Consider the following 23,794-nt stretch of genomic DNA (forward strand, 5'->3'; position numbering starts at 1 on the left):
TTGTTTTTTGTACTGCCTTTGGTTTTGGTACAAAGGTAATGCTAGCATTATACATAAGGCAGGCATGTAACGTTTATTGGGTGCTGACCGGCTAGGCACTAGGAATGTATTAGTAAAAAGCAAACAAAAACAGACAAAACACTTGCTCTCTGGGTGGGTGTCAGAAAGTTAAACAAATAAATACGTGTCAAGTAGTGATAAGCGCTAAGAAGAAAAGTTAACCAAACCTCAGGAACACAGAATGGAGTTAAGTGCATTTTACATAGACTGAATGGTTGGAAAGTCCTTTCTAGTAGGGTGATATTTGAGGAATACAGATGAATATAGTGAGGGAGTAGGTCAAATGGATCCCTGTAAGAATAGTAGGATATAGGAGATATATATATATATATATATATATATATATATATATATATATATTATATGCTATCTTATACTATCCTATAATACTATATAATATCCTATATACTCAAATACTATATATACTCTACAGCCTCAAATACTATACATACCCTATATAGAATATACATAGTATTGTGATATAGTATAGGATATATATATATATATATATATATATATCCTGTATATAGGATATCCTATATAGAATATATATATCCTCAAATACTATATATATATCCTATATGGAATATATATAGTATTGGGATATACTATATATATTCCATATAGGATATATGTGTGTGTATACACGCACACACACACATATGGCACATATATACATAGCATATATATATATATATGGCATATTATATATCCTAGACAGAATATATATAGCATTTGAGAATATAGAGTAGATATATATACACACACATATATAGTATTTGAGTATATAGGATATATATAGTATTTATAGGCTACAATATATACATTTAGTGTGTGTATATATATATCCATATATATATATAGGATATATAAGATATATATAGTATTTGAGGATATAGATGAATGTAGTGAAGAAGTAGGTCAAATAGATCCCTATGAGAATAGTATTCTAGACATAAGGAACAGCAAATATACAAGTTTTAAAGCAGGAGTGTGTCTGGCACATTAGAAAACAGAGAGAAGCCCAGTGTTTCTGAAGTGAACCACAACAGTGGTAGAAGATGAAATGAGTGAAGGATTAGAAGGCCAGATCAAAAATAGCCTTTTCAGCCATTATCATAAGGACCTTGGATTTTAATCCAAGCAAGATGCAGGCCTCTGAGATTTTTGAGCAATAGAGTATAGTATCTTGGCTTCAGAAGGATTGCTCTGGTTGCTGTGTTGAGAACAGATTCAATATAGCCTAAGGGGGGTGGGGAGGGAAAAAGTTGGGGGGGTGTTGATATCATAAGGCCTAAAGCAGAATGATCATTGAGATAACTCATGCTAAAGTTGAAGTGGCTTAGATCAAAGTGGCAGCAAAGAAGGTGATGAGAAAATTAAGTCTGGATATATTCTGAAGGTGGAGTTTTTGAAGGTAGGAATGTTTATTTTTTAAATGTTCCACAGGTGATTTTCATCCACCCTCCTTCCCTTAATAGAACCACTATTATAATTCCTAGTAAGCTGTCTGGAGTTATGCAGTTATTAAGTGGTGGACAATGTTTAGAACCCTAGCAATCTATCTCCAGAGCCCCAAACCTATTCTGTCTCTTAAACCCCTAAAACTCTGTTCCTTCATGTGACCATGTTTTGGAGAGGGCTATCACCTTGACTAATACCATCAAAATATTCTTTAATGTTACATATTGAACTTTCACTAAGTTTAGCATATTTTAATATTTCCACAAAAAGTGAAACAAGATTTACCAATCGTTATTTCAGCAAATAACAATTGGTTTATGCTTTTCCTATCTTTCGTATTTCCACTAAAAGTACTGTTCATATTTCCTACTTTAATCTTCTATTAATAAATACTCACAGGAAACTATCAGAAACATGTCTAGTTCTATATGGGTATCAATAATGGAAATTACTTTAAAAGTAAATAAAACTTCTCTTTTATTTCATATTATTGCATCACATTAATATTGTTATCTTACAATAGTCTAGTCAATGTGGAAAAATATAAAGAATAAAATAAAATTTACCCATAAATTCACTATCCAAAGACATTTACCATTCACATTTTGATGTCTTCTTCCAGTCCTATAAAATATTTAAGGTTTCTCCCACCATATACACAAATTGGGACTCCTACTCTACAGTTTCACAACCTATTTTGTAAACATTGTGTCACTAAAAATCATTTAAAAGGCATCCAAGTTGGAAAGGAAGAAGTAAAATTATTGGTTTGCACATGATATGATCTTATATGTAGAAAACTCTAAAGATTGCACAAAAAAACTTTTAGAATAAACAAATTCAGCAAAGCTGTAAGATACAAATTCAACACAAAAAAATCAGTTGTTTCTATACATTAATAATGAATAATCAGAAAAGGAAATTAAGAAAACAATTCTATTCACAATAGCATCAAAAAGAATAACATACTTAGGAATGAACATGACCTAGGAGGTAAAGTACACTGAAAACTACAAAACATTGCTGAAAGAAATTAAAGATGACACAAACAGAAAGACAGCCCACGTTCAGGAATAAGATAATTTACTACTGTGAAGAGGTCAATAAAATACCCAAAGCAATCTACAGATTCAATGTAATCTGTATCAAAATCCCAGTAGCATTTTCTTGGGGGATATGGGAAAAAATCATCTTAAAATTCATATGGAATCTCAAGGGACCACAAATAATTTTGACAAAGTTGGAAAACTCACACTTCCAGATTCCAAAACACATTACAAAGCCACAGTAATAACAACAGCATGCTACTTTGTGAAGGCAGACATAAAGATCAATGGTAGAGTGGAGAGCCCAAAAATAAACCCACACAATTATGGTCAAATGATCTTTGACAAGGGTGCCAAGACCACTCAAAGAGGAAAAGAGAGTCATTTCAACAAATAGTATTGGGAAAACCGAGTATCTTCACACAAAAGAATGGAGTTTGACCCTCATATATGTACAAAAACCAATTCAAAATGAATTAAAGATCAAAATGTAAGACTCAAAATTATAAAACTCTTAGAGGAAAACTTCCTGACATTGGATTTGGCAAGGCTTTCTTAGATATGACACCAAAAGCACAAGCAACAAAGGCAAAAGTAGATGAATGGGACTATGTCAAACTTAAAAATTTTTGTTCATCCATGGACACAATCAACAGAGTGCAAAGACAACCTGTGGAATGGGTGAAAATATTTGTAAACCATTTATCTGGTAAGTGGTGAATATACGAAAAATTCCTACAACTCAACAACAAAAAATAAATAACCCAATTAAAAAATGGGCAAAAGACTTGAATAGATTTTTCCCCAAAGAGGATATATGGTCAACAAGCATATAAAAAGATGCTCAACATCACTAACCATCAGAGAAATGCAAATCAAAACCATGAGATGTCACCTCACATCCATCAGGAAAGCTATTATTAAAAAAAAAAACAGAGTAACAAGTGTTAGTAGGGACATGGAGAAGGTGAAACCATTCTGTACTATCAGTGGTACTGCACACTGGTACAATCACTACAGAAAACAGTATGGCAGTTCCTCAAAAAATTAAAAATTTACTATCATATCATCTAGTAATCCTACATCTACGTATATACCCCCCCAAAAAAAACCTGAAAGCAAGTATCAAAGAGATATTTGCATGCCCATGTTCATAGCAGCACGAATCATGATAGCTGAGAGACAGAAGGAACCCAAATGTCCATCAACAGATGGATAAATGGATAAACCAAACATAGCGTATACATACAGCAGAATACTATGCTGCCTTTAAAAAAGGAAGGAAATCCTGTCACATACTGCAACATGGATGAACCTCAAGGATATTACGCCAAGGGAAATAAGCTGCTCACAACAAGACAAACACTGTATGATTTCAATTATAGGAGGTATCTGAAGCAATCAAAATTATCAATAAAGAATGGAGATGGTGGTCAGCAGGAGCCAGTGGAAGGGGAACAAGGGAATTGTTGTTTAATGGATATGGACTTTCAATCTACAAGATGAAAAAGTTCCAGAGATCTGTTTCACAACAATGTAAATATACTTAAGATCACTAAACTATAAGCTTAAAAATGGTTAAGATGGTAAAGCTTAAAACAGGTACTTTTATCATAATAAAAATAATTTAAAATTATGTGAATATAGCCTAATTTATTTAACCATTTCACTATGGTTGGATATTCAAATATTTAAAAATATTGTTTTCAATTATGTGTTTAAAAAATAAAAATCTGGTAACCTAAAACTTTTGGTATCATTTATAATAAAATTACAATACAAAAAGTAGCTCTCTTAATATTTATAATACTTAGCAATGGAAAAGCTTTTTGCACAGGTAAGTACTAAATATGTTTCTGCATTTATGAAATGAAAACAATGTGAAAAACAGATACCAAAGGGAAAACTGATTTTACTGTATAGCTAATACATTAATAGTATCACTTCCAGAAAACTGATTAACTCAATGCTAAATATCCTGTCAGATAATATTCCAACACCTTGTTGATTTGTTTTTGTTGGTAATAAGGAGTTTTTTCCCTGAGCAAAATGAACACAGAATGTAAATACAACAGTCATTTCTAACAAAAAATTTTCTTAGACTCTGAAAACTCATCTAGAGGGAAAATCTCTATAAGTTTTAAATTCACAAATTTGGAATCAGACACTGAAGTTCGTTCACCTTTTAAATTACATAGTAACAAAAAGTATCTTCATTTCAAAATCATCTTGTGTTCAAGAAGCAAACTGGGATCTAATTGAAATTGAGTACCCTAGCATTACAAAGTGAATTCTACCTATAAAATGGCAAAAAATGTCTATTTAGCCTGTATTAGCTTTCTGTATCTATTATTTAAAGCTTCCCTCCCCCCACCAAAAAAAAGTGGTAGCATTTGGGACCTCAACTTAACTTTTCTACCAATTCAGACTTGAACTTTCCAAAGAGGGAAGACAAGATACTTACTAAGTAATATTAACTTAATATTTAATTTCACAGATAATTTTGAAAAATCAAAATTCTTAGATTTTAAAACAGAAGTTAAATACTAAAAAGCAAAGACATACCACTTAACCAGAATAGCTGACATGTGTCCTATTTGGCCAAAGCTCCTACTTTGGGATTTCTTTAAAGAACATTAACAAGGCAGGGACACCTGGGTGGCTCAGTCAGTTAAGCGTCCTACTTCAGTTCAGGCCATGATCTCGCGGTTCGTGAGTTGGAGCCCCACGTCAGGCTCTGTGCTGACAGCTCAGAGCCGGAAGCCTGCTCTGGCTCTCTGCCCTTCTCCTGCTCATGTTCTGTCTCTCTCTCAAAAATGAATAAACTTAAATAAAATTTAAAAAGAGAACACTGATAAGGCAAACTAAGATGGTTGTTTAAATACTTTTTGATTTTTTAAAAATTTACTTGCTCTGCTTATACTTCCAGGAAACAAGATGAAGTATTATTTAAAAACTGAGTAAAATGGTAAACATTTATTCAAAGATAAAGATTCTGGGGCCTCTGGGTGGCTCAGTCAGTTAAGCATCTGACTTCAGCTCAGGTCATGATCTCACGGTTCATGGGATGAAGCCCCACAGCGGGCTCTGTGCTGACAGCTCTGTGCTGGAGCCGGCTTTCTTTGGATTCTGTGTCTCCCTCTCTCTCTCTGCCCCTCCCTGCTAGCATTCTCTCTCTCTCTCAAAACTAAACTTAAAAAAAGGATAAAGATTCCTATTCATTTTGAAAACTGACTAATTTATGAAAGACATTTGTCATTTTATTTTAAAATACTGAATTGTCTCATGAACATTTCCAATTCAGCATTTTAAAAAACAAGCACATAAACAAACACAATTATTATGCGTTAATCACCTTGGGCAATGATTTTATTACATCCCATCGTTGTAAGCAAGGCTCACAGTTTTGCTTTGTTTTAATTGAAGTGTAACTGACATACAACATTATATTAGTTTTAGATGTACAACATAATGATTTGATATTTGTATATACTGTAAAATGATCACAATAAGTCTAGTTAATGTTTGTCAATAATTACAACATTTTTTTCTTGTGATGTGAACTTTTAAGATTTACTCTCTTAGCAACTTTCACATATGCAATATAGTAATACTAACTACAGTCACCATGCTGTACGTTACATCTCATGACTTATTTTACAACTGGAATTTTGTACCTTTTGGCTCCCTTTACCAATTTCACCTATCCCCACCCCTACCCCCCAGTCTCTGGCAGCCACCAATTTGTTGTCTGTATCTATGAGTTTGGTTTTTGTTTTCATTTAGATTTCACCTGTGAGATCATAAGGCATTTGTCTTTCTCTGACTTATTGAACTTAGCTTAACACCCTCTAGGTCCATCCATGTTGTCTCAAATGGCAAGACTTCATTCTTCTCTCTCTCTCTCTCTCTCTCTCTCTCTCTCTCTCTCTCACACACACACACACACACACACACACACACACACACACACCTTCTTTACCCATTCATCTATGGATGCATACTTAGGCTATTTCCATATACATCTTGGCTACTGTAAAAACTGCCGTAATGAGTATGGAGGTGCATGTATCTTTTTGAATTAGTGTCTTCATTTTCTTCGGATGAATATCCAGAAGTGGAACTGCTATATCATATGATGGTTTCTATTTTTAACTTTCTGAGGAAACTCCACACTGTTTTCCAGAGTGGCTGTACCAGTTTAGTTTCTACCAACAGTGCACAAGGTTCTCTTTTCCCCACATCCTCACCAATACTTCTTATCTTTTTGAGAAGAGTCATTCTAACAGGTGTGAGGTGATATCTCATTGTGATTTTGTTTTGCATTTCCCTGATGATTAGTGATGCTGAACCTGTTTTCATGTGTCTGTTGGCCATCTGTATGTATTCTTTGGAAAAATGTTTATTCATAGCCTTTGCCCATTTTTAAATCAGATCATTTGGGATTGTTTTTGCTACTCAGTTGTTCAAGTTTTTTAACAAACTATAATGTGCATAACTTTAAAATACTACTATTTAGTTTCACCAGAAATGAGAGGTAATGTGAGAAGAGAATGAGGGGAAGGGAAAGTAGGATTCTGATGACCAGCTTTCCCAGGAATCTTGCTTCTGTTCTGGCTGTCGGCTGCCACTAGCTACAGACTTGTTGAGCAAAACGTGCATCTGTAAAATGAGTTAGCGGGAAGGCTGAAATTCAGACACAGACAGGAAAACATGGTGACATGCATCATCATAATATCTGCCTGCTTTTCTAGGGCAGTCCTTATGTCTGAACAAAGAGATGGAAAATGAAACTAAAACTCAAAATGGTATCATCAGTATTGTTTATTTTCAATACTAATCACTAGTAAGTCCAACTTTATTTGAATGTCACCATTTGTAAGATGGTGCCCATATTTAATAAGTATCTACTATTTAATAATAAATATTAAATAAATATTTAATACATTTCTAATGATATATAGAAATGATTTAATCATTCTTAAAAATAATCATTTGCCTGTGTACACAAGGGGCAACAAAAATATAGAGACATAGGAAGGAATGCTGACATTTTCTTTTTCTACTAATTTTGTGGCTAATTAAAAAAATTTTTTTTCTGTGCTAATCTATTATTATTTTTAACTCTAAGTTTCACTTTAGAATTTTTATGAGTATTAGAAAGAGTTACAAAAGCAATCTGTTTCAGTAAAATTTTAAATATAATATTATAAAATTAAATTGTGCCAGGAAAGCCAGTAAATCTGTAATAAAATTCAGAACTCTACTATTAGTATAAACTTCAATAATCTATTTTTACCTGGGGTAAAAAGTATTATTAAGTTTACAGCTGGAATATCACTTACTTAAGGAAAAAAGTCTTGTTTATGTTTTACCAGACAGACGTAAGTTTTTCTAAGTCATACTGGCAAATAATTATCTTTTCATGTCTAAATACAATTCTAAACCAGCTCATCTGTTATATCAATACAAGGAAGCACTTTTGTATTATACTGGCTTTAGTGCAATTTTTTAAAAAGCTGCTCAGTGAAGAATTCATTTCTGAAATACAGCTGTCTCCAGAATTATTTGACGTATCTGAACTGAATGCTGGGAAAATTCATTAGCATACCATCATATTTTTTACCTAACCATTCCCTTAAGTCTGTTCCAAAAATGTGAAAGACATCATCTACTTTGGCTTTACTAAAAATGCTTGAAAAAAAAAAAAAAGGATATACAAATCTGTGCTCAACATGAAAACATTTTTTAAAAAGAAGCAAAATACAAAAGAAAACAATTCACAAATAAAATATAATGAAACAACCCCCATGAATAAAATCTCAGTCACAGATTAATTCCTAAAATTCTAAAGCACAGATGATGAAAACAAATGAAACTATTTACTAAAATGAAAAGTGCATAAAGTATAAGAAAAACTTATAGTTGTTATTTACTAAATTTACTAAAATTACTATTAATCATAAATTGATCTCTAAAGATATAATAAATATTAAGTCCTTATTTTCTGAACATCACAGCTTAGTGCTCGCTTCAGCAGCACATATACTAAAACTGAACATCACAGCTTATAGAAGATAAGCAGTATTAGTGCCACAAACAATCAGGCAAGACCTACAGAGGAAAAGTACCAAGATGGCCTTACAGTTTTCCCTAACATACACAGAGAAAATGTCTATAGACTTTTGAGGGTAGAAGAAGAATGTGTGATATAAATAGTTCTGTATCTAGTCAACTGGTCATTTTTTTTTTTTTTTTACACTGTAAGTCTACACAACAGTTGGTCTCATGGAGAACACTGGAATAGCTTAGACTTTCTTCTTATAGCAAGCTCAAATTGTATCAGACAACTCTGATCAGTCCAGTCAATTGGCCATTCTTATCCAAAGGCAGAAGAAAGACATTTATAATACTTATTTCTACAAAAACTATTTACTGAGTGCCTACTATGCGCTATATTATACTGTTTCAGATGCTGAAATAAAACAATCAAGAGAAACTACTACATATTTATTTATATTTATTACACAAATATATATATATATACGGAAAGCATCAGGCACTCACATGTCCTATGCGGAGAACTAAAATAACAAGGGCTACCTTTAGATTAGGTAGTCAGAAATGGGTCCCTCTGACGACATGACTTTTAAGATGAGATGTAAATGACCAGAAGCCTTCTCCTCAAAAGATCATGAAACATAGTACTTCAGGTAGGATTTAGTTTAATTTTGGACTGTTTAAATAAAAAGAAAATGGAAGCAGAGTAGAGAAAGGAAAAAGATACATGATGAGCTCAGAGTAGACAAGGCAAATCATGTAGGGTTTTATAAGCAATGTTAAAAATGTGAATATTATTTTAAGTGGATTTGAAAGCTTCAGCGAGGTTTTAAGCAGGAGAGCACTATGATCTGATTTGTGTTTAAAGGATCACTATCACTCCGGTGGCCTTGTGGAAACTAGATGGTGGCAGATGGGAGGTGTGGGAGAGGAAACAGGGAGACCAGGAGGGTAGAGAAGATGATAAAGAGAAGTAGACAGATGTAGGATATGTTTTAGAGACAGAGTTGAAGAAACCTGCTAACAGACTGAATGGAATACAAATAAAAGAGAGAAATCAAGGACAATGGCTAGATTTTTTTGGCTTAGCTAACAGCTTATCAAAATGGGGAAGACTGAGGGAAGAGCATATTTGGGTTGAACAATCAATTTGTGAATTCAAATTATACTATCCCTAATACGTAAAGAAAAATGTATATCATGATATGATCCATTCTATTAATATCTGGTACAAAATAAGCCAATAAGAATGGCAACGACATGGCATAAAAAGACCAATAGCGGGTGCTGAATCCACTGAACATACAGCGGGCACCAAATCCACTTAAATATAAAACTAAGTCCAAATAATTGGTATGTTATAATTCTTAAAAGATATGCAGACTAATGCACACTCATGCTCCAGTACAATAAAAAAAATTCTCAGGCTAAAAACTCTAAATAAACTAACAAATATCTGAAAATTGGGAGATTGAACAGGCAGGAGGATATAAATATGTAAAATTCAACATCTGTAAACCTTGAAGTCAATGACTTTCAGTTCTTAATAAACCAAAAACACACATTTAAGCACGTTATTCAAAGTCTTACAAGCCATCCTCTGTTAAAGAGGGTTTTTTTTTAATGTTTATTTATTTTTGAGAGAGAAAGAGACAGGCAGAGTGCTAGTGGGGGAAGGGTAGAGAAAGAGCGGGAGATACAGAATCCTAAACAGGCTTCAGGCTCTGAGCTGTCAGCACAGAGCTCGAAGGGGGTGGGGCTCGAACTCACAAACCATGAGATCATGCATGACTTGAGCTGAAATCAGATGATTAACTGACTGAACCACCCAGGTGCCCCAGCCATCCTCTGTTAAAACTAGACTTTGTACCTTTCAAATTATCAGCAGTAAAAATAAAAGAGACCTCTAGCCATAATATTTTTTTTTAATTTTTTTTTAACGTTTATTTATTTTTGAGATAGAGACAGAGCATGAATGGGGGAGGGTCAGAGAGAGGGAGACACAGAATCCAAAACAGGCTCCAGGCTCTGAGCTGTCAGCACAGAGCCCGACGCGGGGCTCGGACTCACAGACTGTGAGATCATGACCTGAGCAGAAGTCGGCCGCCCAACCGACTGAGCCACCCAGGCGCCCCTAGCCATAATATTTTTAAAGCTTCAAAAAACGTTAAAAAACAAAAACCACATTAGAAGATCAAACATCTCACTCAACAATAATAGTGATAGACTCATCTATTAAAAGGAGAAAAGATTTAGATAATCTAGGGTTTATAAAATAAAACTCAATATAATTAAGAGAAACATCTAAAAACCAATGAAGTTTCAGAAGGGATTAAAGCAAAACGATAGGCCCAAGTATAGTAGCTCTACCCATTTGTTATATGCCACACAAATATAAACAAAACAGGAAGCTGGCAAGCTCAACGTTTCAAAGAGCACTAAAAATAACAATTTTATCACAAAAAGTATGAAAAACTGTCTGCCAGAGAAAAAATAAATAAGTCCAGTAAAATCAATGGCTTGCGTAAGTATCAACAGTAACTAACGAGAAAGTGTAAGTGGGGGAAAATGTCATTCATAACAGTAAGAAATATCATAAATATGAATTATGTGGCAAGTTATAATACTTTCCTGAAGACCTGAATTTTAAAAATTCTTCCTTTTGTCAAAATGCCAAATTAAATGCTAAATTAATCTCACAAGCATTTTTCTCTTCGATAGAAATGATTTAAGGTCTCCTGAAAAAATATCATGTAAACAGAAAGGAAATAACTGAAAAACAAAAGCAATGAAGATTATAAAATGCAGTGAAAAGTAAGAGTCATCAAAAACAGGGTAGTAGTGAACAAGGAATAGGAGGAAAAAAACAATCACTGGAACAGAAAACAAAACCCATGGTTACTTGGAAATTTAGTTTATGACAATCAAGGCATTTCAAACCTGCAAATAAAGGACAAGAGTCTGTAATAAACAGCTTTGGGAAACTGTCCAGTCACTTGAAAAAGAACAAACCTAGCTAGGGCTCTCCTTCACCCCTTAGAACGAAATTGTTCTTGATGGGGCAAACATATAAACGTTGGAAGAAAAGAAAGGAAAAAACTAGAGGAAATTACAGTTAAGTAGTTTTAGAACTGTCTAGTAGAAAAGGCCTACGGAGGAAGAGGGGAATAGAGAAAGGAGGACTGACAAATTTATCTAGGAGGATAAAACCACTTCCACACAGAAAAGGAAAGTATCACAAGAGCAGAGTATGAAGAGAGAAGACAAACTAGAGAAAACCTGAAAAACATATGAAGAGTCACTATTCTCAAAGTGCAAATGGCATTTAAAAATCAATAATAAAAGACAATTTGGTAGAATTCAGGAAAACATAACTATAGGCAAAAAAAATATATGAAAATGATCAAGTACTAAAATCACATTATCAAACATTTATTGAACTTCTATATTATTCTTCTTGGGTAAAGAATTTAAACATTAGTTAATCTTACATATGAATGAACTCTGACATAAGGTCAGCAGCTTTTCAAACAAAGGAATGAGAACTTCCTACCTTTCATTAATTTATGGTTCCAACAATTAATCCCTGTGTGTTAAATAACATCATATGATGATATACGTTTCTTTTTTTATGGCTTATTGAGAACTCCGTATAGTAGCATTTTAAAAAACACATTCATTAATTCATTATATGAACAATACTCAGAAGTAAGTTGGTTGAGTGTCTGGCTTCAGCTCAGGTCATGATCTCACAGTCCGTGGGTTTAAGCCCTGCTTCAGCCTCTGTGCTGACAACTCAGAGCCTGGAGCCTGCTTCAGATTCTGTGTCTCCCTCTCTCTCTACTCCTCTCCCATTCATGCTGTCTCTCAAAAATAAATAAACATTAAAAAAATTTTAAAAAAAGAAGCTATATTCTCAACTCAAGTAAACTGTGCTAAAACAAGCCCTCACTGAGGGCAGAGAAGGAATGAACATCTTTATTTCCTCCAAGAACTCAACTCATTCATTATTTGGACTATCACCGTCCCCTGAACATAACTGGAATATTTATTCAAGTGACTCCTCCAGAAGAGGCAAATACTTGCCTAGTTCTGTTCTATTCTATTTGTGTTAGTGACATCACTGGAAATCATTTATTACTTATTAGATAAAACTTAGTAGCAGAACTCTCAAAGAATATCACAACAATTTCTAATACCCAGGGGGAAAAAAGGATACTGTGCCTTATTTGAAAGCTTATTTTCAAAGCGTTGCAGCATATGCTACCCTCAGTAATATCTCTCTTATGAATCATACACTTAATGATAAAAATATTGTACATAAAATGCAGAAACATTTTATATGCTCAAATTAAGAAACTGATGTAATTACAGTCACACAATTATTCTACATGTTTAAGTTTATGAAGCAGCAAATGAACAGATCACCAAATATTCACCTACCCAGTCAAAAATTACTACTCTTCATCCCAAAGACATTTTTTATAGAATTAGAAAAACCTATCCTAAAATTTGTATGAAATCTCAAGGGACCCCAGATAGCCAAAACAATCTTGAAAAAGATCAAAATTGGATGATTCACACTTCCTGATTTCAAAACTTACTACAAAGCTACAGTACTCAAAATACTGTGATACTGGCATAAAGACAGACATATGGACCAACAGTATAGAATAGAGAATCCAGAAGTAAGCCCTTGCATATATGATCAAAGATTTTTTGACCTTCAACCAAAAACATTTTTTACAAGGTTGCTAAGACCATTCAATGGGGAAAGGGCAATCTTGTCAACAAATGATGCTGGGTAAATGGATATCCACAAGCAAAAAAACCAAAGCTGAACCCTCACCCAATACCAAATACCAAAATTAATACAAAATGATCAAAGACTTAGTAACACTTAAAACTATAAAGCTCTTAGAATAAAACATAAGGCAAAGCTTACTCACACTAGATTTGGCAATGATTATTTGGGCATGACCAAAGGCACAGACAACGAAAGAAAAAATAGACAAACTGGACTTCACAAAAATTTTAAAATTTTATGTACCAAAAGACACGATCAACACAGTGAAAAGGCAACCCACAGAATGGGAGAAAATATTTTCATATCATTTACCTGATATGGGGTTAATATCCAGATTACACAAAGAACTCCAAAAACTCAACGACAAAGAGACAACCCAATTCAAACATGGGCAAGGACTTAAATAGACATTTCTCCAAAAACGATATACAAATAAGCAAATGAAAAGATGCTCAGCATCACCAATCACTACAGAAATGCAAACAAAAGCTACAATGAGGTACCCCCATACCCATTTGGATGACTGCTATAACAAACAAAACAAAACATAAAAATAACAAGTGTTGGTAAGGATGTAGAGAAATTGGAACACTTGAACATTGTTGACAGGAATGCAAAATTGAACAGCCACTGCAGAAAACAACACGGTGGTCCCTCAAAAAATTAAAAATAGAATTACCATATGATCAAGCAATTCCACTTCTGGGTATACACTCAAAAGAAAAAAAGCATGTATGGAAGAAATATTTATATGCTCGTGCTCATGCAGGAGCATTACTCACAACAGCTAAAATGTGGAAACAACCCAAGTATCCATCAATAGATGATTGGATAAATAAAATGTGGTATATACATTCAATGGAAATGTTTAGTCCTGAAAAGGAAGGAAATTCAGACATATGTGACAACTGGATTAGTCCTGAGCCTTGACACTATAGTAAGTGAAATAGGCCAGTCACAAACACACCAATACTGTATGATTCCATTTACATGAAGCATTCGGAGTAGGTAAATCACCAAGACATAAAGTAAAATGGTGGTTGCCAGAGGCCAGGAGGAGGAGGGAAATGGGAAGTTATTATATAATGGGTATAAAGTTTAAGTTTTACAAGATGAAAAGAGTCCTGAAGATGCATGGTGGTGATGGTAACACAACATCATGAATGTCATATTTTATAACACTGTACATTTCAGTGCACTTAAAAATGGTTTTGATGCTAAATTTTCTGTTATGTGTATTTTACCACAATAAAAAAACTGGAGGGGTGCCTGAGTGGCTCAGCCAGTTAAGCGTCTGACTCTCAGTTTCAGCTGAGATCATGATCTCAGGGTTTCGTGAGTTCAAGCCCCATGTCAGTCTGTCACTGCAGAGCTGCTTGGGATTCTCTCTCTCCCTCCCTCTCTGCTCTTATTCTGCTCACGCTGTCTCTGTCTCCCTCAAAATAAATAAATGAACTTAAAAAAAAAACTACTACTTCTCTCATTAGAAACTCGTAGGTTATCAAAATAACAAAATTATTTCACGTTTTACAAAGTTTTGTTTTCAAAGCAAATTACTCAGTCTTTTTATTTTTAAATTTTTTAAAGTTAATCTCTACACCCAATGTGGGGCTTGAACTGACAACTCCGAGATCAAGGGTCACCTACTCTACCAACTAAGCCAGCCAAGCACCCCTATTCAGTATGTTTTAAAGCAAACAGTCTTCTGATACACAGAAGTGTTGGAAAAAAAAAAAAAAGAAAGAAAGAAAGAAAAAAGAAAAGCATTAGGCTAACACCAGAATTACACCAGCCAAGGTATAGCTGACATATAAAATACCATTATCCTAAATATTGTCAAATATCTCACCCCATCAATGAATACTTTCTTAATTAAACTCTCATAAGAGCTAAAACTGAAGTTCAAATATTTCACAACCTTAAAAAATTACTTTAACAATGTCAATATGTCTTCCAATTTTTGAATGTACACGTTTCAAATTTTATTTCACAACAAACTTCACATCAAACTCATCTTTAACTAACAACCTCCAATGAGATTTAATGTAACCATATTGGAGATATTCTACTGCCCTGACAACATAAAGATTTCATTCTCGGAAGGAGGGAAATAAGGAAAAAAATATAAAAAATGTTTTTTATATTTATTTATAAACTACACTAGAAAAGTGTTCAAAAATTGTCTTAAGAGTTTTAATACATACCAGGCTCCAATTTGATAATTTTTACTGCAGCCAACTCTCCTGTATGAATATTTCTAGCCTAAAATGAAAATAAAAATGTTTTTAAGTTTGTTAATTATATAAAAGTATGTGACACTATGTTCACTAATTGCTTAACAACCATGCTTTTAAAAGAACTAAAAAACAAAATCTTTATTTCCAATAAAATGAGTATATTCATTTTTGCATCAAAGAAAAATATAGAAAAGATACACACACACACACACACACACACACACAGTGACCTTTAGTCCCACCACTCAAAAATGGCTATTGTCTTTTCTCTCTTTTTTTAAAGTTTTATTTATTTATTTTGAGAGAGAAAAAAAAGGATGTGCACGCATGAGCTGGGGAGGGGCAGAGAGAAAGGGAGAGAGACCATCCCAAATAGGTTCCATGCTGTCAGTGTGGAGTCTGATGTGGAGCAAAGTCACCAACTGAGATCATGACCTGAGCAGAAACCAAGAGTTGGATGCTTAACCAAATGAGCCACTCAGGTGCCCCCAAAATGGCTACTGTCTTTTCTTTATACTAGAAATAATATTTTTATTAAAAAATACTCATTGTTTTTATATATTTTGTAAGTATAATAATAGATCATTATGGGAAAATGTAGAAAAGCAAGTCATCCATATCTTACTACCCAGGAGAAAAAAGTTAACATATAGATAGTATGCTTCCTTTTTTGCCCCGTGTAGATGCATGTGTATGTGCTATAGAAGATGATGCCATCACAGTTTTCTACAATGTGATTTGTAACGCTGCATAATTTTCTACTGACGGGATAAAGACTGTATTTCACTAATCTCCATCTGAACATGGAGAATTTTAATATTATTCTGTAGTTATAACTAGAGAGATAAATGTATCTTAGCTTTGTATCTATCCACAGCCTTATTTCCTTTAGATAAATTGCTAGAAAAGAAACTATTCACTACTTAACAAAATGTCATGCCAGACTTATTATAAGTAGTGCTGCAATGATTAGTGTGCAAATATTTTGGCACATATCAGAATTTATCATTGAGGCAACCTACAAGTGTAATTGTTCGGTCAAAGGTATGTGGATTTTAACATTTATTTACTTTTGAGAGAGAGGGGGAGAGAGAGAGAGAGCACGAGAGAGTGAAAGGGGGAAGGGCAGAGAGAGAGAGAGAGAGAGAGAGAGGGAGACACAGAATCCGAAGCAGGCTCCAGGCTGTCAACACAGAGCCCGATGCAGGGCTCGAACCAACGAACCGTAAGATCATGACCTGAGCCGAAGTCGGACGCTTAACCGACTGAGCCACGCAGGCTTCCCAAAAGGTATGTGGATTTTAAATGAATATATTGCCATATATTATTTTTATAATATATGAATTTATACTCTCACAAACCTTGGATGTGAAATCTGTATCCGTCAAGTTCTACTGTAGGGACAAATTTGTATTCTGTCTTTAAAATATCTTTCTCCATGCTATACATTACTTTAAATGGCCACATAATAGTCTATATAATCATTCTCCCTTATTGCTAGACATTAAGAACGCCACATGTAGTCTTTTCATTATTTAAGGTTATTTTTTTCAAATGGATTCTAGGGCTGGAAATTAACTAGGTCTAAGGGTATGAACATAAGCATTTAAGGCCAGGGGCTCTGGGGTGGTTCAGTCAGTTGGGCGTCCAACTTTGGCTCAGGTCATGATCTCGTGGTCTGTGGGTTTGAGCCCCGTTTTAGGCTCTATGCTGACAGCTCAGAGCCTGGAGCCTGCTTCGGATTCTGTGTCTCATTCTCTCTCTGCCCCTCCCCCACTTGTGCTCTCTCTCTCTCAAAAATAAATACATGGTAAAAAAAAAAAAAGGCCATTTAAGGCTATCAACACATACTGTCAAAATAGTCCAAAAGCATCGTACCATTATGTTGTCACTGTGAATATGAGCGCTCATTTTCACTACACCCTGTGGCATACCATATGTGGAAATGCACTTTAATAATTTATGACACCTTTCACTTACTATGTTAGATTCATATGTACATTTTCATACTTAGCATTAAAAATAAGGAAGGGGCATATCATAAAACAGGAACGTAAAATTATACCAATTTGCTGGATTAAATAAGTCACATTATAAGAGGAAAGAGGAAAAAAGGGAAAGGAAAAGAAGAATGTAGGGAATATAGCCTTCAAAGGAATACTTTGATATGACATATAGAAGATGAGAAAAATAATAGAATGGGGGAGAGGGGTACAGAAGGAAAATCACAAACAGAAAGGAAGAAGTAAAAAAGGATTTTCTAAAGCAGAAGTCTCAAATATTTTGTGACAAGAAGTTCATATTTTCCTCATCTCTCATGGTAAATAGTGTAAGGAGGGGTTTGGCAAAGAGTGAACAGACATTTTAACTCCCCCCATATAATTTACCTCTCCCCCAAACGCAAACGCATTTGGAGAAATGGGAACAGGTCAGCCAAAAGCTTCATACCGTAACTACCCTCTCCTCTTTCTTGCCCTTGAACAAAAGAATTGTCTGTTAGTGTCAGGTCTTGTCCCAGTTCCTAAGATCTTTCAGCATTTCAGTCCTCCCATGGGTTATAGAAAATTATGTGCATATAGATTTAGGCTGTCCACTGCTCAACTTTTCACATGCCAGCAAGATTCCAGTACAGAAAACATGGCCAGAAGTTATAAAATAAGTAGTAATAATTGACCTCTTGGGAATCTTGTTCAGTGGGTTTTAAATGTGTATTAGAAGACAAATTCCATGATAATGATGCATTATATTTGTAATTTGTAATTATACTTTGGAGGAACTCTCATATTCATTAATTAATTCTATTAAAGACACAGCTCAGTAAAGTTGGGGAACTTGCCCAAGGCTATGCCTGCTGGCCAGGGGCAAGAGAAGGAGTTAGAACCTAATAACTATACTGTGATGTCAAGGTTTCACTGCTTCTTTCAATAGATGAGAACTTTTTAAATCCAACAGGTACGAGAGGAAAGTATTAATTTCATAATATTTAATAGACTTCAGGGGTGACTTTTGTTGAAAATAAATGAATCATATTTTACATTAAATTATTTCCTATAATGGTTTCCAATATAAGAGATTGTGAATTCTTACATATCTGAAAGTCTTAAATAATTTGAGACTTGAATTTGATCCAAGGAAAAATATTATTAATTATTTTAAATAATCTGGAAAAAGCCTTCCAAAATGTTTAAAATCCATCTTAGAGGATTGGGAAAAATATCAACTGACAAGACTCAACTAATTCTTCTTGTAAGGCTACTGCATTATAATCTGGCAAACATAATCCACTTTCATCCCTGCATGTTGATACATTTCCTGGTTTTCCCTCTTTCCACATCTAAGTGATAATTTTTTAAATTTCACTGGAATCTTACAGAAAACAGAAAAAATCTATGGACATATAGTGAAAGTTTACACAGTGGAAAGAAAGATTTAAGTGTAAGAGACATAGATGGCACAAGAAAGTAACATATATGTACACTCACAAAAAATGACAGTTGAACCATTCAAAGTTCTAAAATTCAAGCAAGGAATGAAATGTTTAACTCATGTGACAGTGATAGATGCTGACATATCTCCAGCAACAAAACATTGTCAGGGTATTCATTACTCCAGTTTTCCAAGCAAAACAGGCATTAGGGCAATGCACTCTGCCAGTCACTAGAAACCAAAAGAAAATATGAGCCCATACTTCACAATTACAGACTCTCAAACGAGTGCCAACAGCATGAAAAGATCTAATATGCTTCTCTGTGAGTGTGAAACAATTCCAGTTTTAATCAGATTAACCAGAAGCAAAGGACTTGGGTCTCTTACTTAAAAACACTGTCCTCATTCTGGTACATGCTCCTTCCCCTGCCCTTCTCCACATTAGCCTAGTTCATTTAGATTTCTCCTTCATGAAGCAATTTAGGTATCACCTCCTCCAGGAAGTCTTGCCTGATATCGCAAGGCTGGATGAAGTATGCTCTCTTCTTAGCTCTGGGCATGATGCTATAAAGAACTGTGCCATAGGCAGATGCTCTAAAAAGTTGTTGAATGGACAATTAAGACTGTAGGAAGATTATTACTCTCTTTACTTAAAAAATAAGGATAAAATATTAAAATCCTCCACACCTAGACAGTGCTACAAAACTGACAATATACTGCTTTAAATGATCTTTTATTTATGTTGATTCATTTTCAATTTTTATTATGATGCATTAAATGAAGTATTTTGGAGAAAAATTTTATTTGTAAAAAAGTACTACAAAGTAATATTTTGTTTTAAAAAAGTCAATTATAAAATGGCAGTCCCTCTCCTCCCCATTTCATCCCCCTGAGGTAACTACTGTTAACAGTTTAGCATATATCCTTCATGACTTTTAATTAGGTTGATTCTCAAGAACACATATACTGACAGTTTAGTAGTTTCTTACAAAGCTAAACATAGTCTTTCCATATGATCCAGCAATCCCCACTTTTGACATTTACTCAATTAAGTTAAAAACTTAATCCACACAAAAATCTGTACAAGAATGTTTACAGCAGGTTTTATTCATAATTGCCCAAACTGGAAGTAATTTAGACGTCCTTCAACAGATAATAATAAACAAATTATGGTACATTCATACAATGGAATATCATTTAGTGATAAAAAAAAAATGAGCCATCAAGCCATGAAAAGATATGAACCTTAAATGTATACTGCTAAGTGAAAGAAGCCAGTCTAATACCATGTGATTCCATCTACATGACATTCTGGAAGAGATAAACTAATAATACAGGGATCAACGTCAAGATAAAACTCTAGAGAGAAAAAAGAACAATGGTTTCCAGGGGCTGGAGCAGAGAGTGAGGAACAGGTAAAGCACAGGGAGTTTTTAGGGTGGTGAAACTATTCCATGTGAAACTGTAATGGTAGATACATGTCATTATGTATCTGTCAAAGCCCATAAAACTACAACACAGCAAGTGAATCCAAATGTAAAGTATGGACTATGATAGTAGTATATCAACACCGGTTCAATAATTATAATAAATGCACCACACTGATGTAAGATGCTAATAAAAGGAGAAACTGTGTGGGTACGTGGGTAGCTGGGGGTAGATGAAAGTCTACATACTATCTGTTCAGTTATCTGTAAATCTGAAACTGTACTAAAAATTAAGTCTATTGGTTACTTTTTAAAGAATACATATAAAACTATCTTTTTAAGTATATACTTTCAGACACATTTAGGAGTCAATTTTTATGATTAAAATCAACATAAATATGTTATTTCAATTTAATAAAACCAAAATAAAGACACAAGGATAAAGGACACCTTGTTTTGTGGGTTTTTTTGTTTGTTTGTTTTTTAGAGATTCTGAGGCGCTCAGAAAGAAACAGCTCCTTGGAAGATACGAACTGCAGAACCAAATAAAATAAAGATGGTATTTTTAAAATTCAGCTATACAATGCAGAAGCCAAAATATACGCAGTGACAGAAGTAAAGAGTAAAGAAAAAATATATACTAAAACTCCCACTTATAGGATAAATACTTAAACGCCCGTCTCCACTTTGAAGACATCTGTTCTCTCCAAATGAAGAACTGATGGGCAAATTTTTGTACTCTGTAATTTTCCAGCTGGATTTTTAAAACAGAGAGCAGTACCAGGCTCTTTTATAATAAAAGGCAAAGAGGCTTTCAGGAAAAAAAAAAAAAAAAAGAAGATCTAAACAGAGACTTACAGATTGAATTTACTAAAGAGATCTTTCAGAAGTTTAACTATATAATTTCACACTCTAATCCAGAAGAGTCATACATAATACTGGTTTTTGAAATCCAACATTTCCCTCCAACAAGTTAAATGTGATATTCTCAAGTATTTTTGTTTTCAACTTTAATACACAAGAATGTGAAGATCCTGCATTATGTTTATAAAAGGAAGTAATGGAAGTACCATGGTACCGCTACAAAAAGGACCTAAATATATTTCTGATTCCTGTTTATTTTAGTAGGTTATTGATATTTGCTATGTTCCGTCTTAGAAGTATAATCACCCAGAACTCTAATATTACTATAGCTTATCTATTATTTAACTCTTAATTAGGAATTGAAATTACTGGGTGGGAAAAGATAAACTAATAATAAATGGGATTAATATCATGATAAAATCCATGAAAGAACCCTTCCTGTTAAATTAAGTTTCTATTCTCATTGCCAATGCATTTCCCTTTAACCTCTTAATCAGCATTTCCACGTCAATTTATTACCAGTGAAGTATTTTAACGCAAACTCTCCTGTCTTGGATTTTTTAATTCATAGTAAAAGTTACCCTGAGATTTCCATTTGCACAAAGGGGGGGAAAAAAAAGTAAAGATGCTGAACTGCCTAATTCAGCCATTTCTATTTCAACAACACCATGCAGCTGCCAGTTTTATCAGCTATGAACTTCTTCATATGCTGTGAAATTTTTAAGGTGACTAAAAATAAAGGAAAAGTCTTGTGTCTAGACATTTTACCTACAAGTTTTCAAGGAAGAATAGGAAGATATGACTTAATAATGAACATTACACCTCCGTAATCATTAAGTTAGAAGAGAATTTTTTTAAATTAAGTCAAAAAATGAAACATAAGTAATGACAGTCACCATGAACATTCAGCTCTTATATGCAACTTCACTCTTCTTCGTATTAGACCCCTCATCCTATCTCCAATTAACTTCCTTCCAGCATATATTTAGGCCACGAAACTTTTCTGTAAGGCCAATTGGGAGCACCAGTTTTAAACATGCTCCCTTCCTCCAAAAATATTCTTTAACAGAACAGAAAATCCAGACATCTCAAAATTTAACAAGCTATCTCTAGTGACCAGTGATTATTCCTCAGAATCAGGGTTAAACATCCTAGATTTAAGAATATGAACTATGGGGAGCCTGGGTGGTTCAGTCAGTTGGGCATCCAACTTCAGCTCAGGTCATGAGCTCATGGCTCATGAGTTGGGTTCTGTGCTGACATCTCAGAGCCTGCTTTGGATTCTGTCTCCCTCTCTCTCTCTGCTTCTCCCCTGCTTGTGCTCTCTGTCTCTCTCTCTCTCAAATGGAAATAAATAAACATTAAAAAAAAAAAAGAATATCAACTATGATACAAAAGTAGCAACACAGCATCTATAAGGTTTAAAGAATACATAGTCCTGATTTATCCAAAAAAGAAGTAAACAATTATGTCATAGTCTATAAAACCTTTATACCTAAATCTTTATGGAACATTGTTTTTGACTGGTTCAATTCATTGAACAAATACTACTGAATACCTACTATGTGCCAGGTACTGTTGATACTGGAGATTTAGTGAAAGAAAACAGTTCCAGGCACCTGGGTGGCTCAGTGGGTTTAGCATCCAACTCCTGATTTCAGCTCACACCATTGTTCGTGGGATGCAATCCCACATCAGGCTCTGAGCTGACAGCACAGAGCCTGCTTGGGATTCTCTCTCTCTCTCTCTCTCTCTCTCTCTCTCTCTCTCTCTCTCTCTGTGTCTCTCTGCCCCACCCCTGCTCGTGCGCATGTGTGTGCACATGTGCATGCGTGTGCATGCTCTCTCTCTCAAAATAAATGAACATCAAAAAAGAAAAACAAAAACACTTCCTGCCTTCCAAGACTTTTATCAGTTGGAGAGAGATGAAAGTAAAGAGTACCATACAGTGTGAGAAATGCTCTCAAAGGTGATACAAGACAGCACGGGGGGGTTCTGAGCCCACTCAAAGCTGGCTGGAGAAAGCTTCCAAGAGAAAGTAAGTATAAGCTGAGACCTGGTAAGAAACATTGGGGCTAGGGGGAGCACGGTATGATGGTGGTGGTGGTCATAAGTGATTATGGAAGAATTCCAGGCAATGGTGTAAAGACAGGAGAAAACATGGGCATCTCAAAGAAGTAAAAATATCTTGTGTTAAGGGAACCTAAGAGGGAATGGTAAGACATAAGATTCCTCTGAAGTTTAGGACAGACTGTTTGACTCACTATTCTCTTGTAGCTACCATCTACTACTTTCTTGGTCACCCCTTCCTTGTTCATTTAAGATTTTATAGCCCCTGGTTCACAGTCTTCCTCTCTACCCCTTCTCTTGCCTCCAAGAGAAGTCTTAGAGACTTCAACATCA

At 34.4% G+C, this 23,794-nt stretch overlaps 1 protein-coding gene across 5 annotated transcripts in view; it reads right to left on the reverse strand.

Moving 5' to 3' along the window:
• Positions 1 to 23,794, reverse strand: part of MAP4K5 (mitogen-activated protein kinase kinase kinase kinase 5) — a 113,344-nt gene that overhangs the window by 74,449 nt on the left and 15,101 nt on the right. For all 5 annotated transcript variants that reach the window (XM_043556109.1, XM_043556108.1, XM_043556111.1 and 2 more), the window contains exon 2: positions 15,642 to 15,699. In XM_043556109.1, the coding sequence (XP_043412044.1) occupies positions 15,642 to 15,699 (58 nt within the window). The remainder of the gene's footprint in view (positions 1 to 15,641; positions 15,700 to 23,794) is intronic.

The sequence above is a fragment of the Prionailurus bengalensis genome, chromosome B3 (genome assembly GCF_016509475.1).
Source record: "Prionailurus bengalensis isolate Pbe53 chromosome B3, Fcat_Pben_1.1_paternal_pri, whole genome shotgun sequence".
NCBI lineage: Eukaryota > Metazoa > Chordata > Mammalia > Carnivora > Felidae > Prionailurus > Prionailurus bengalensis.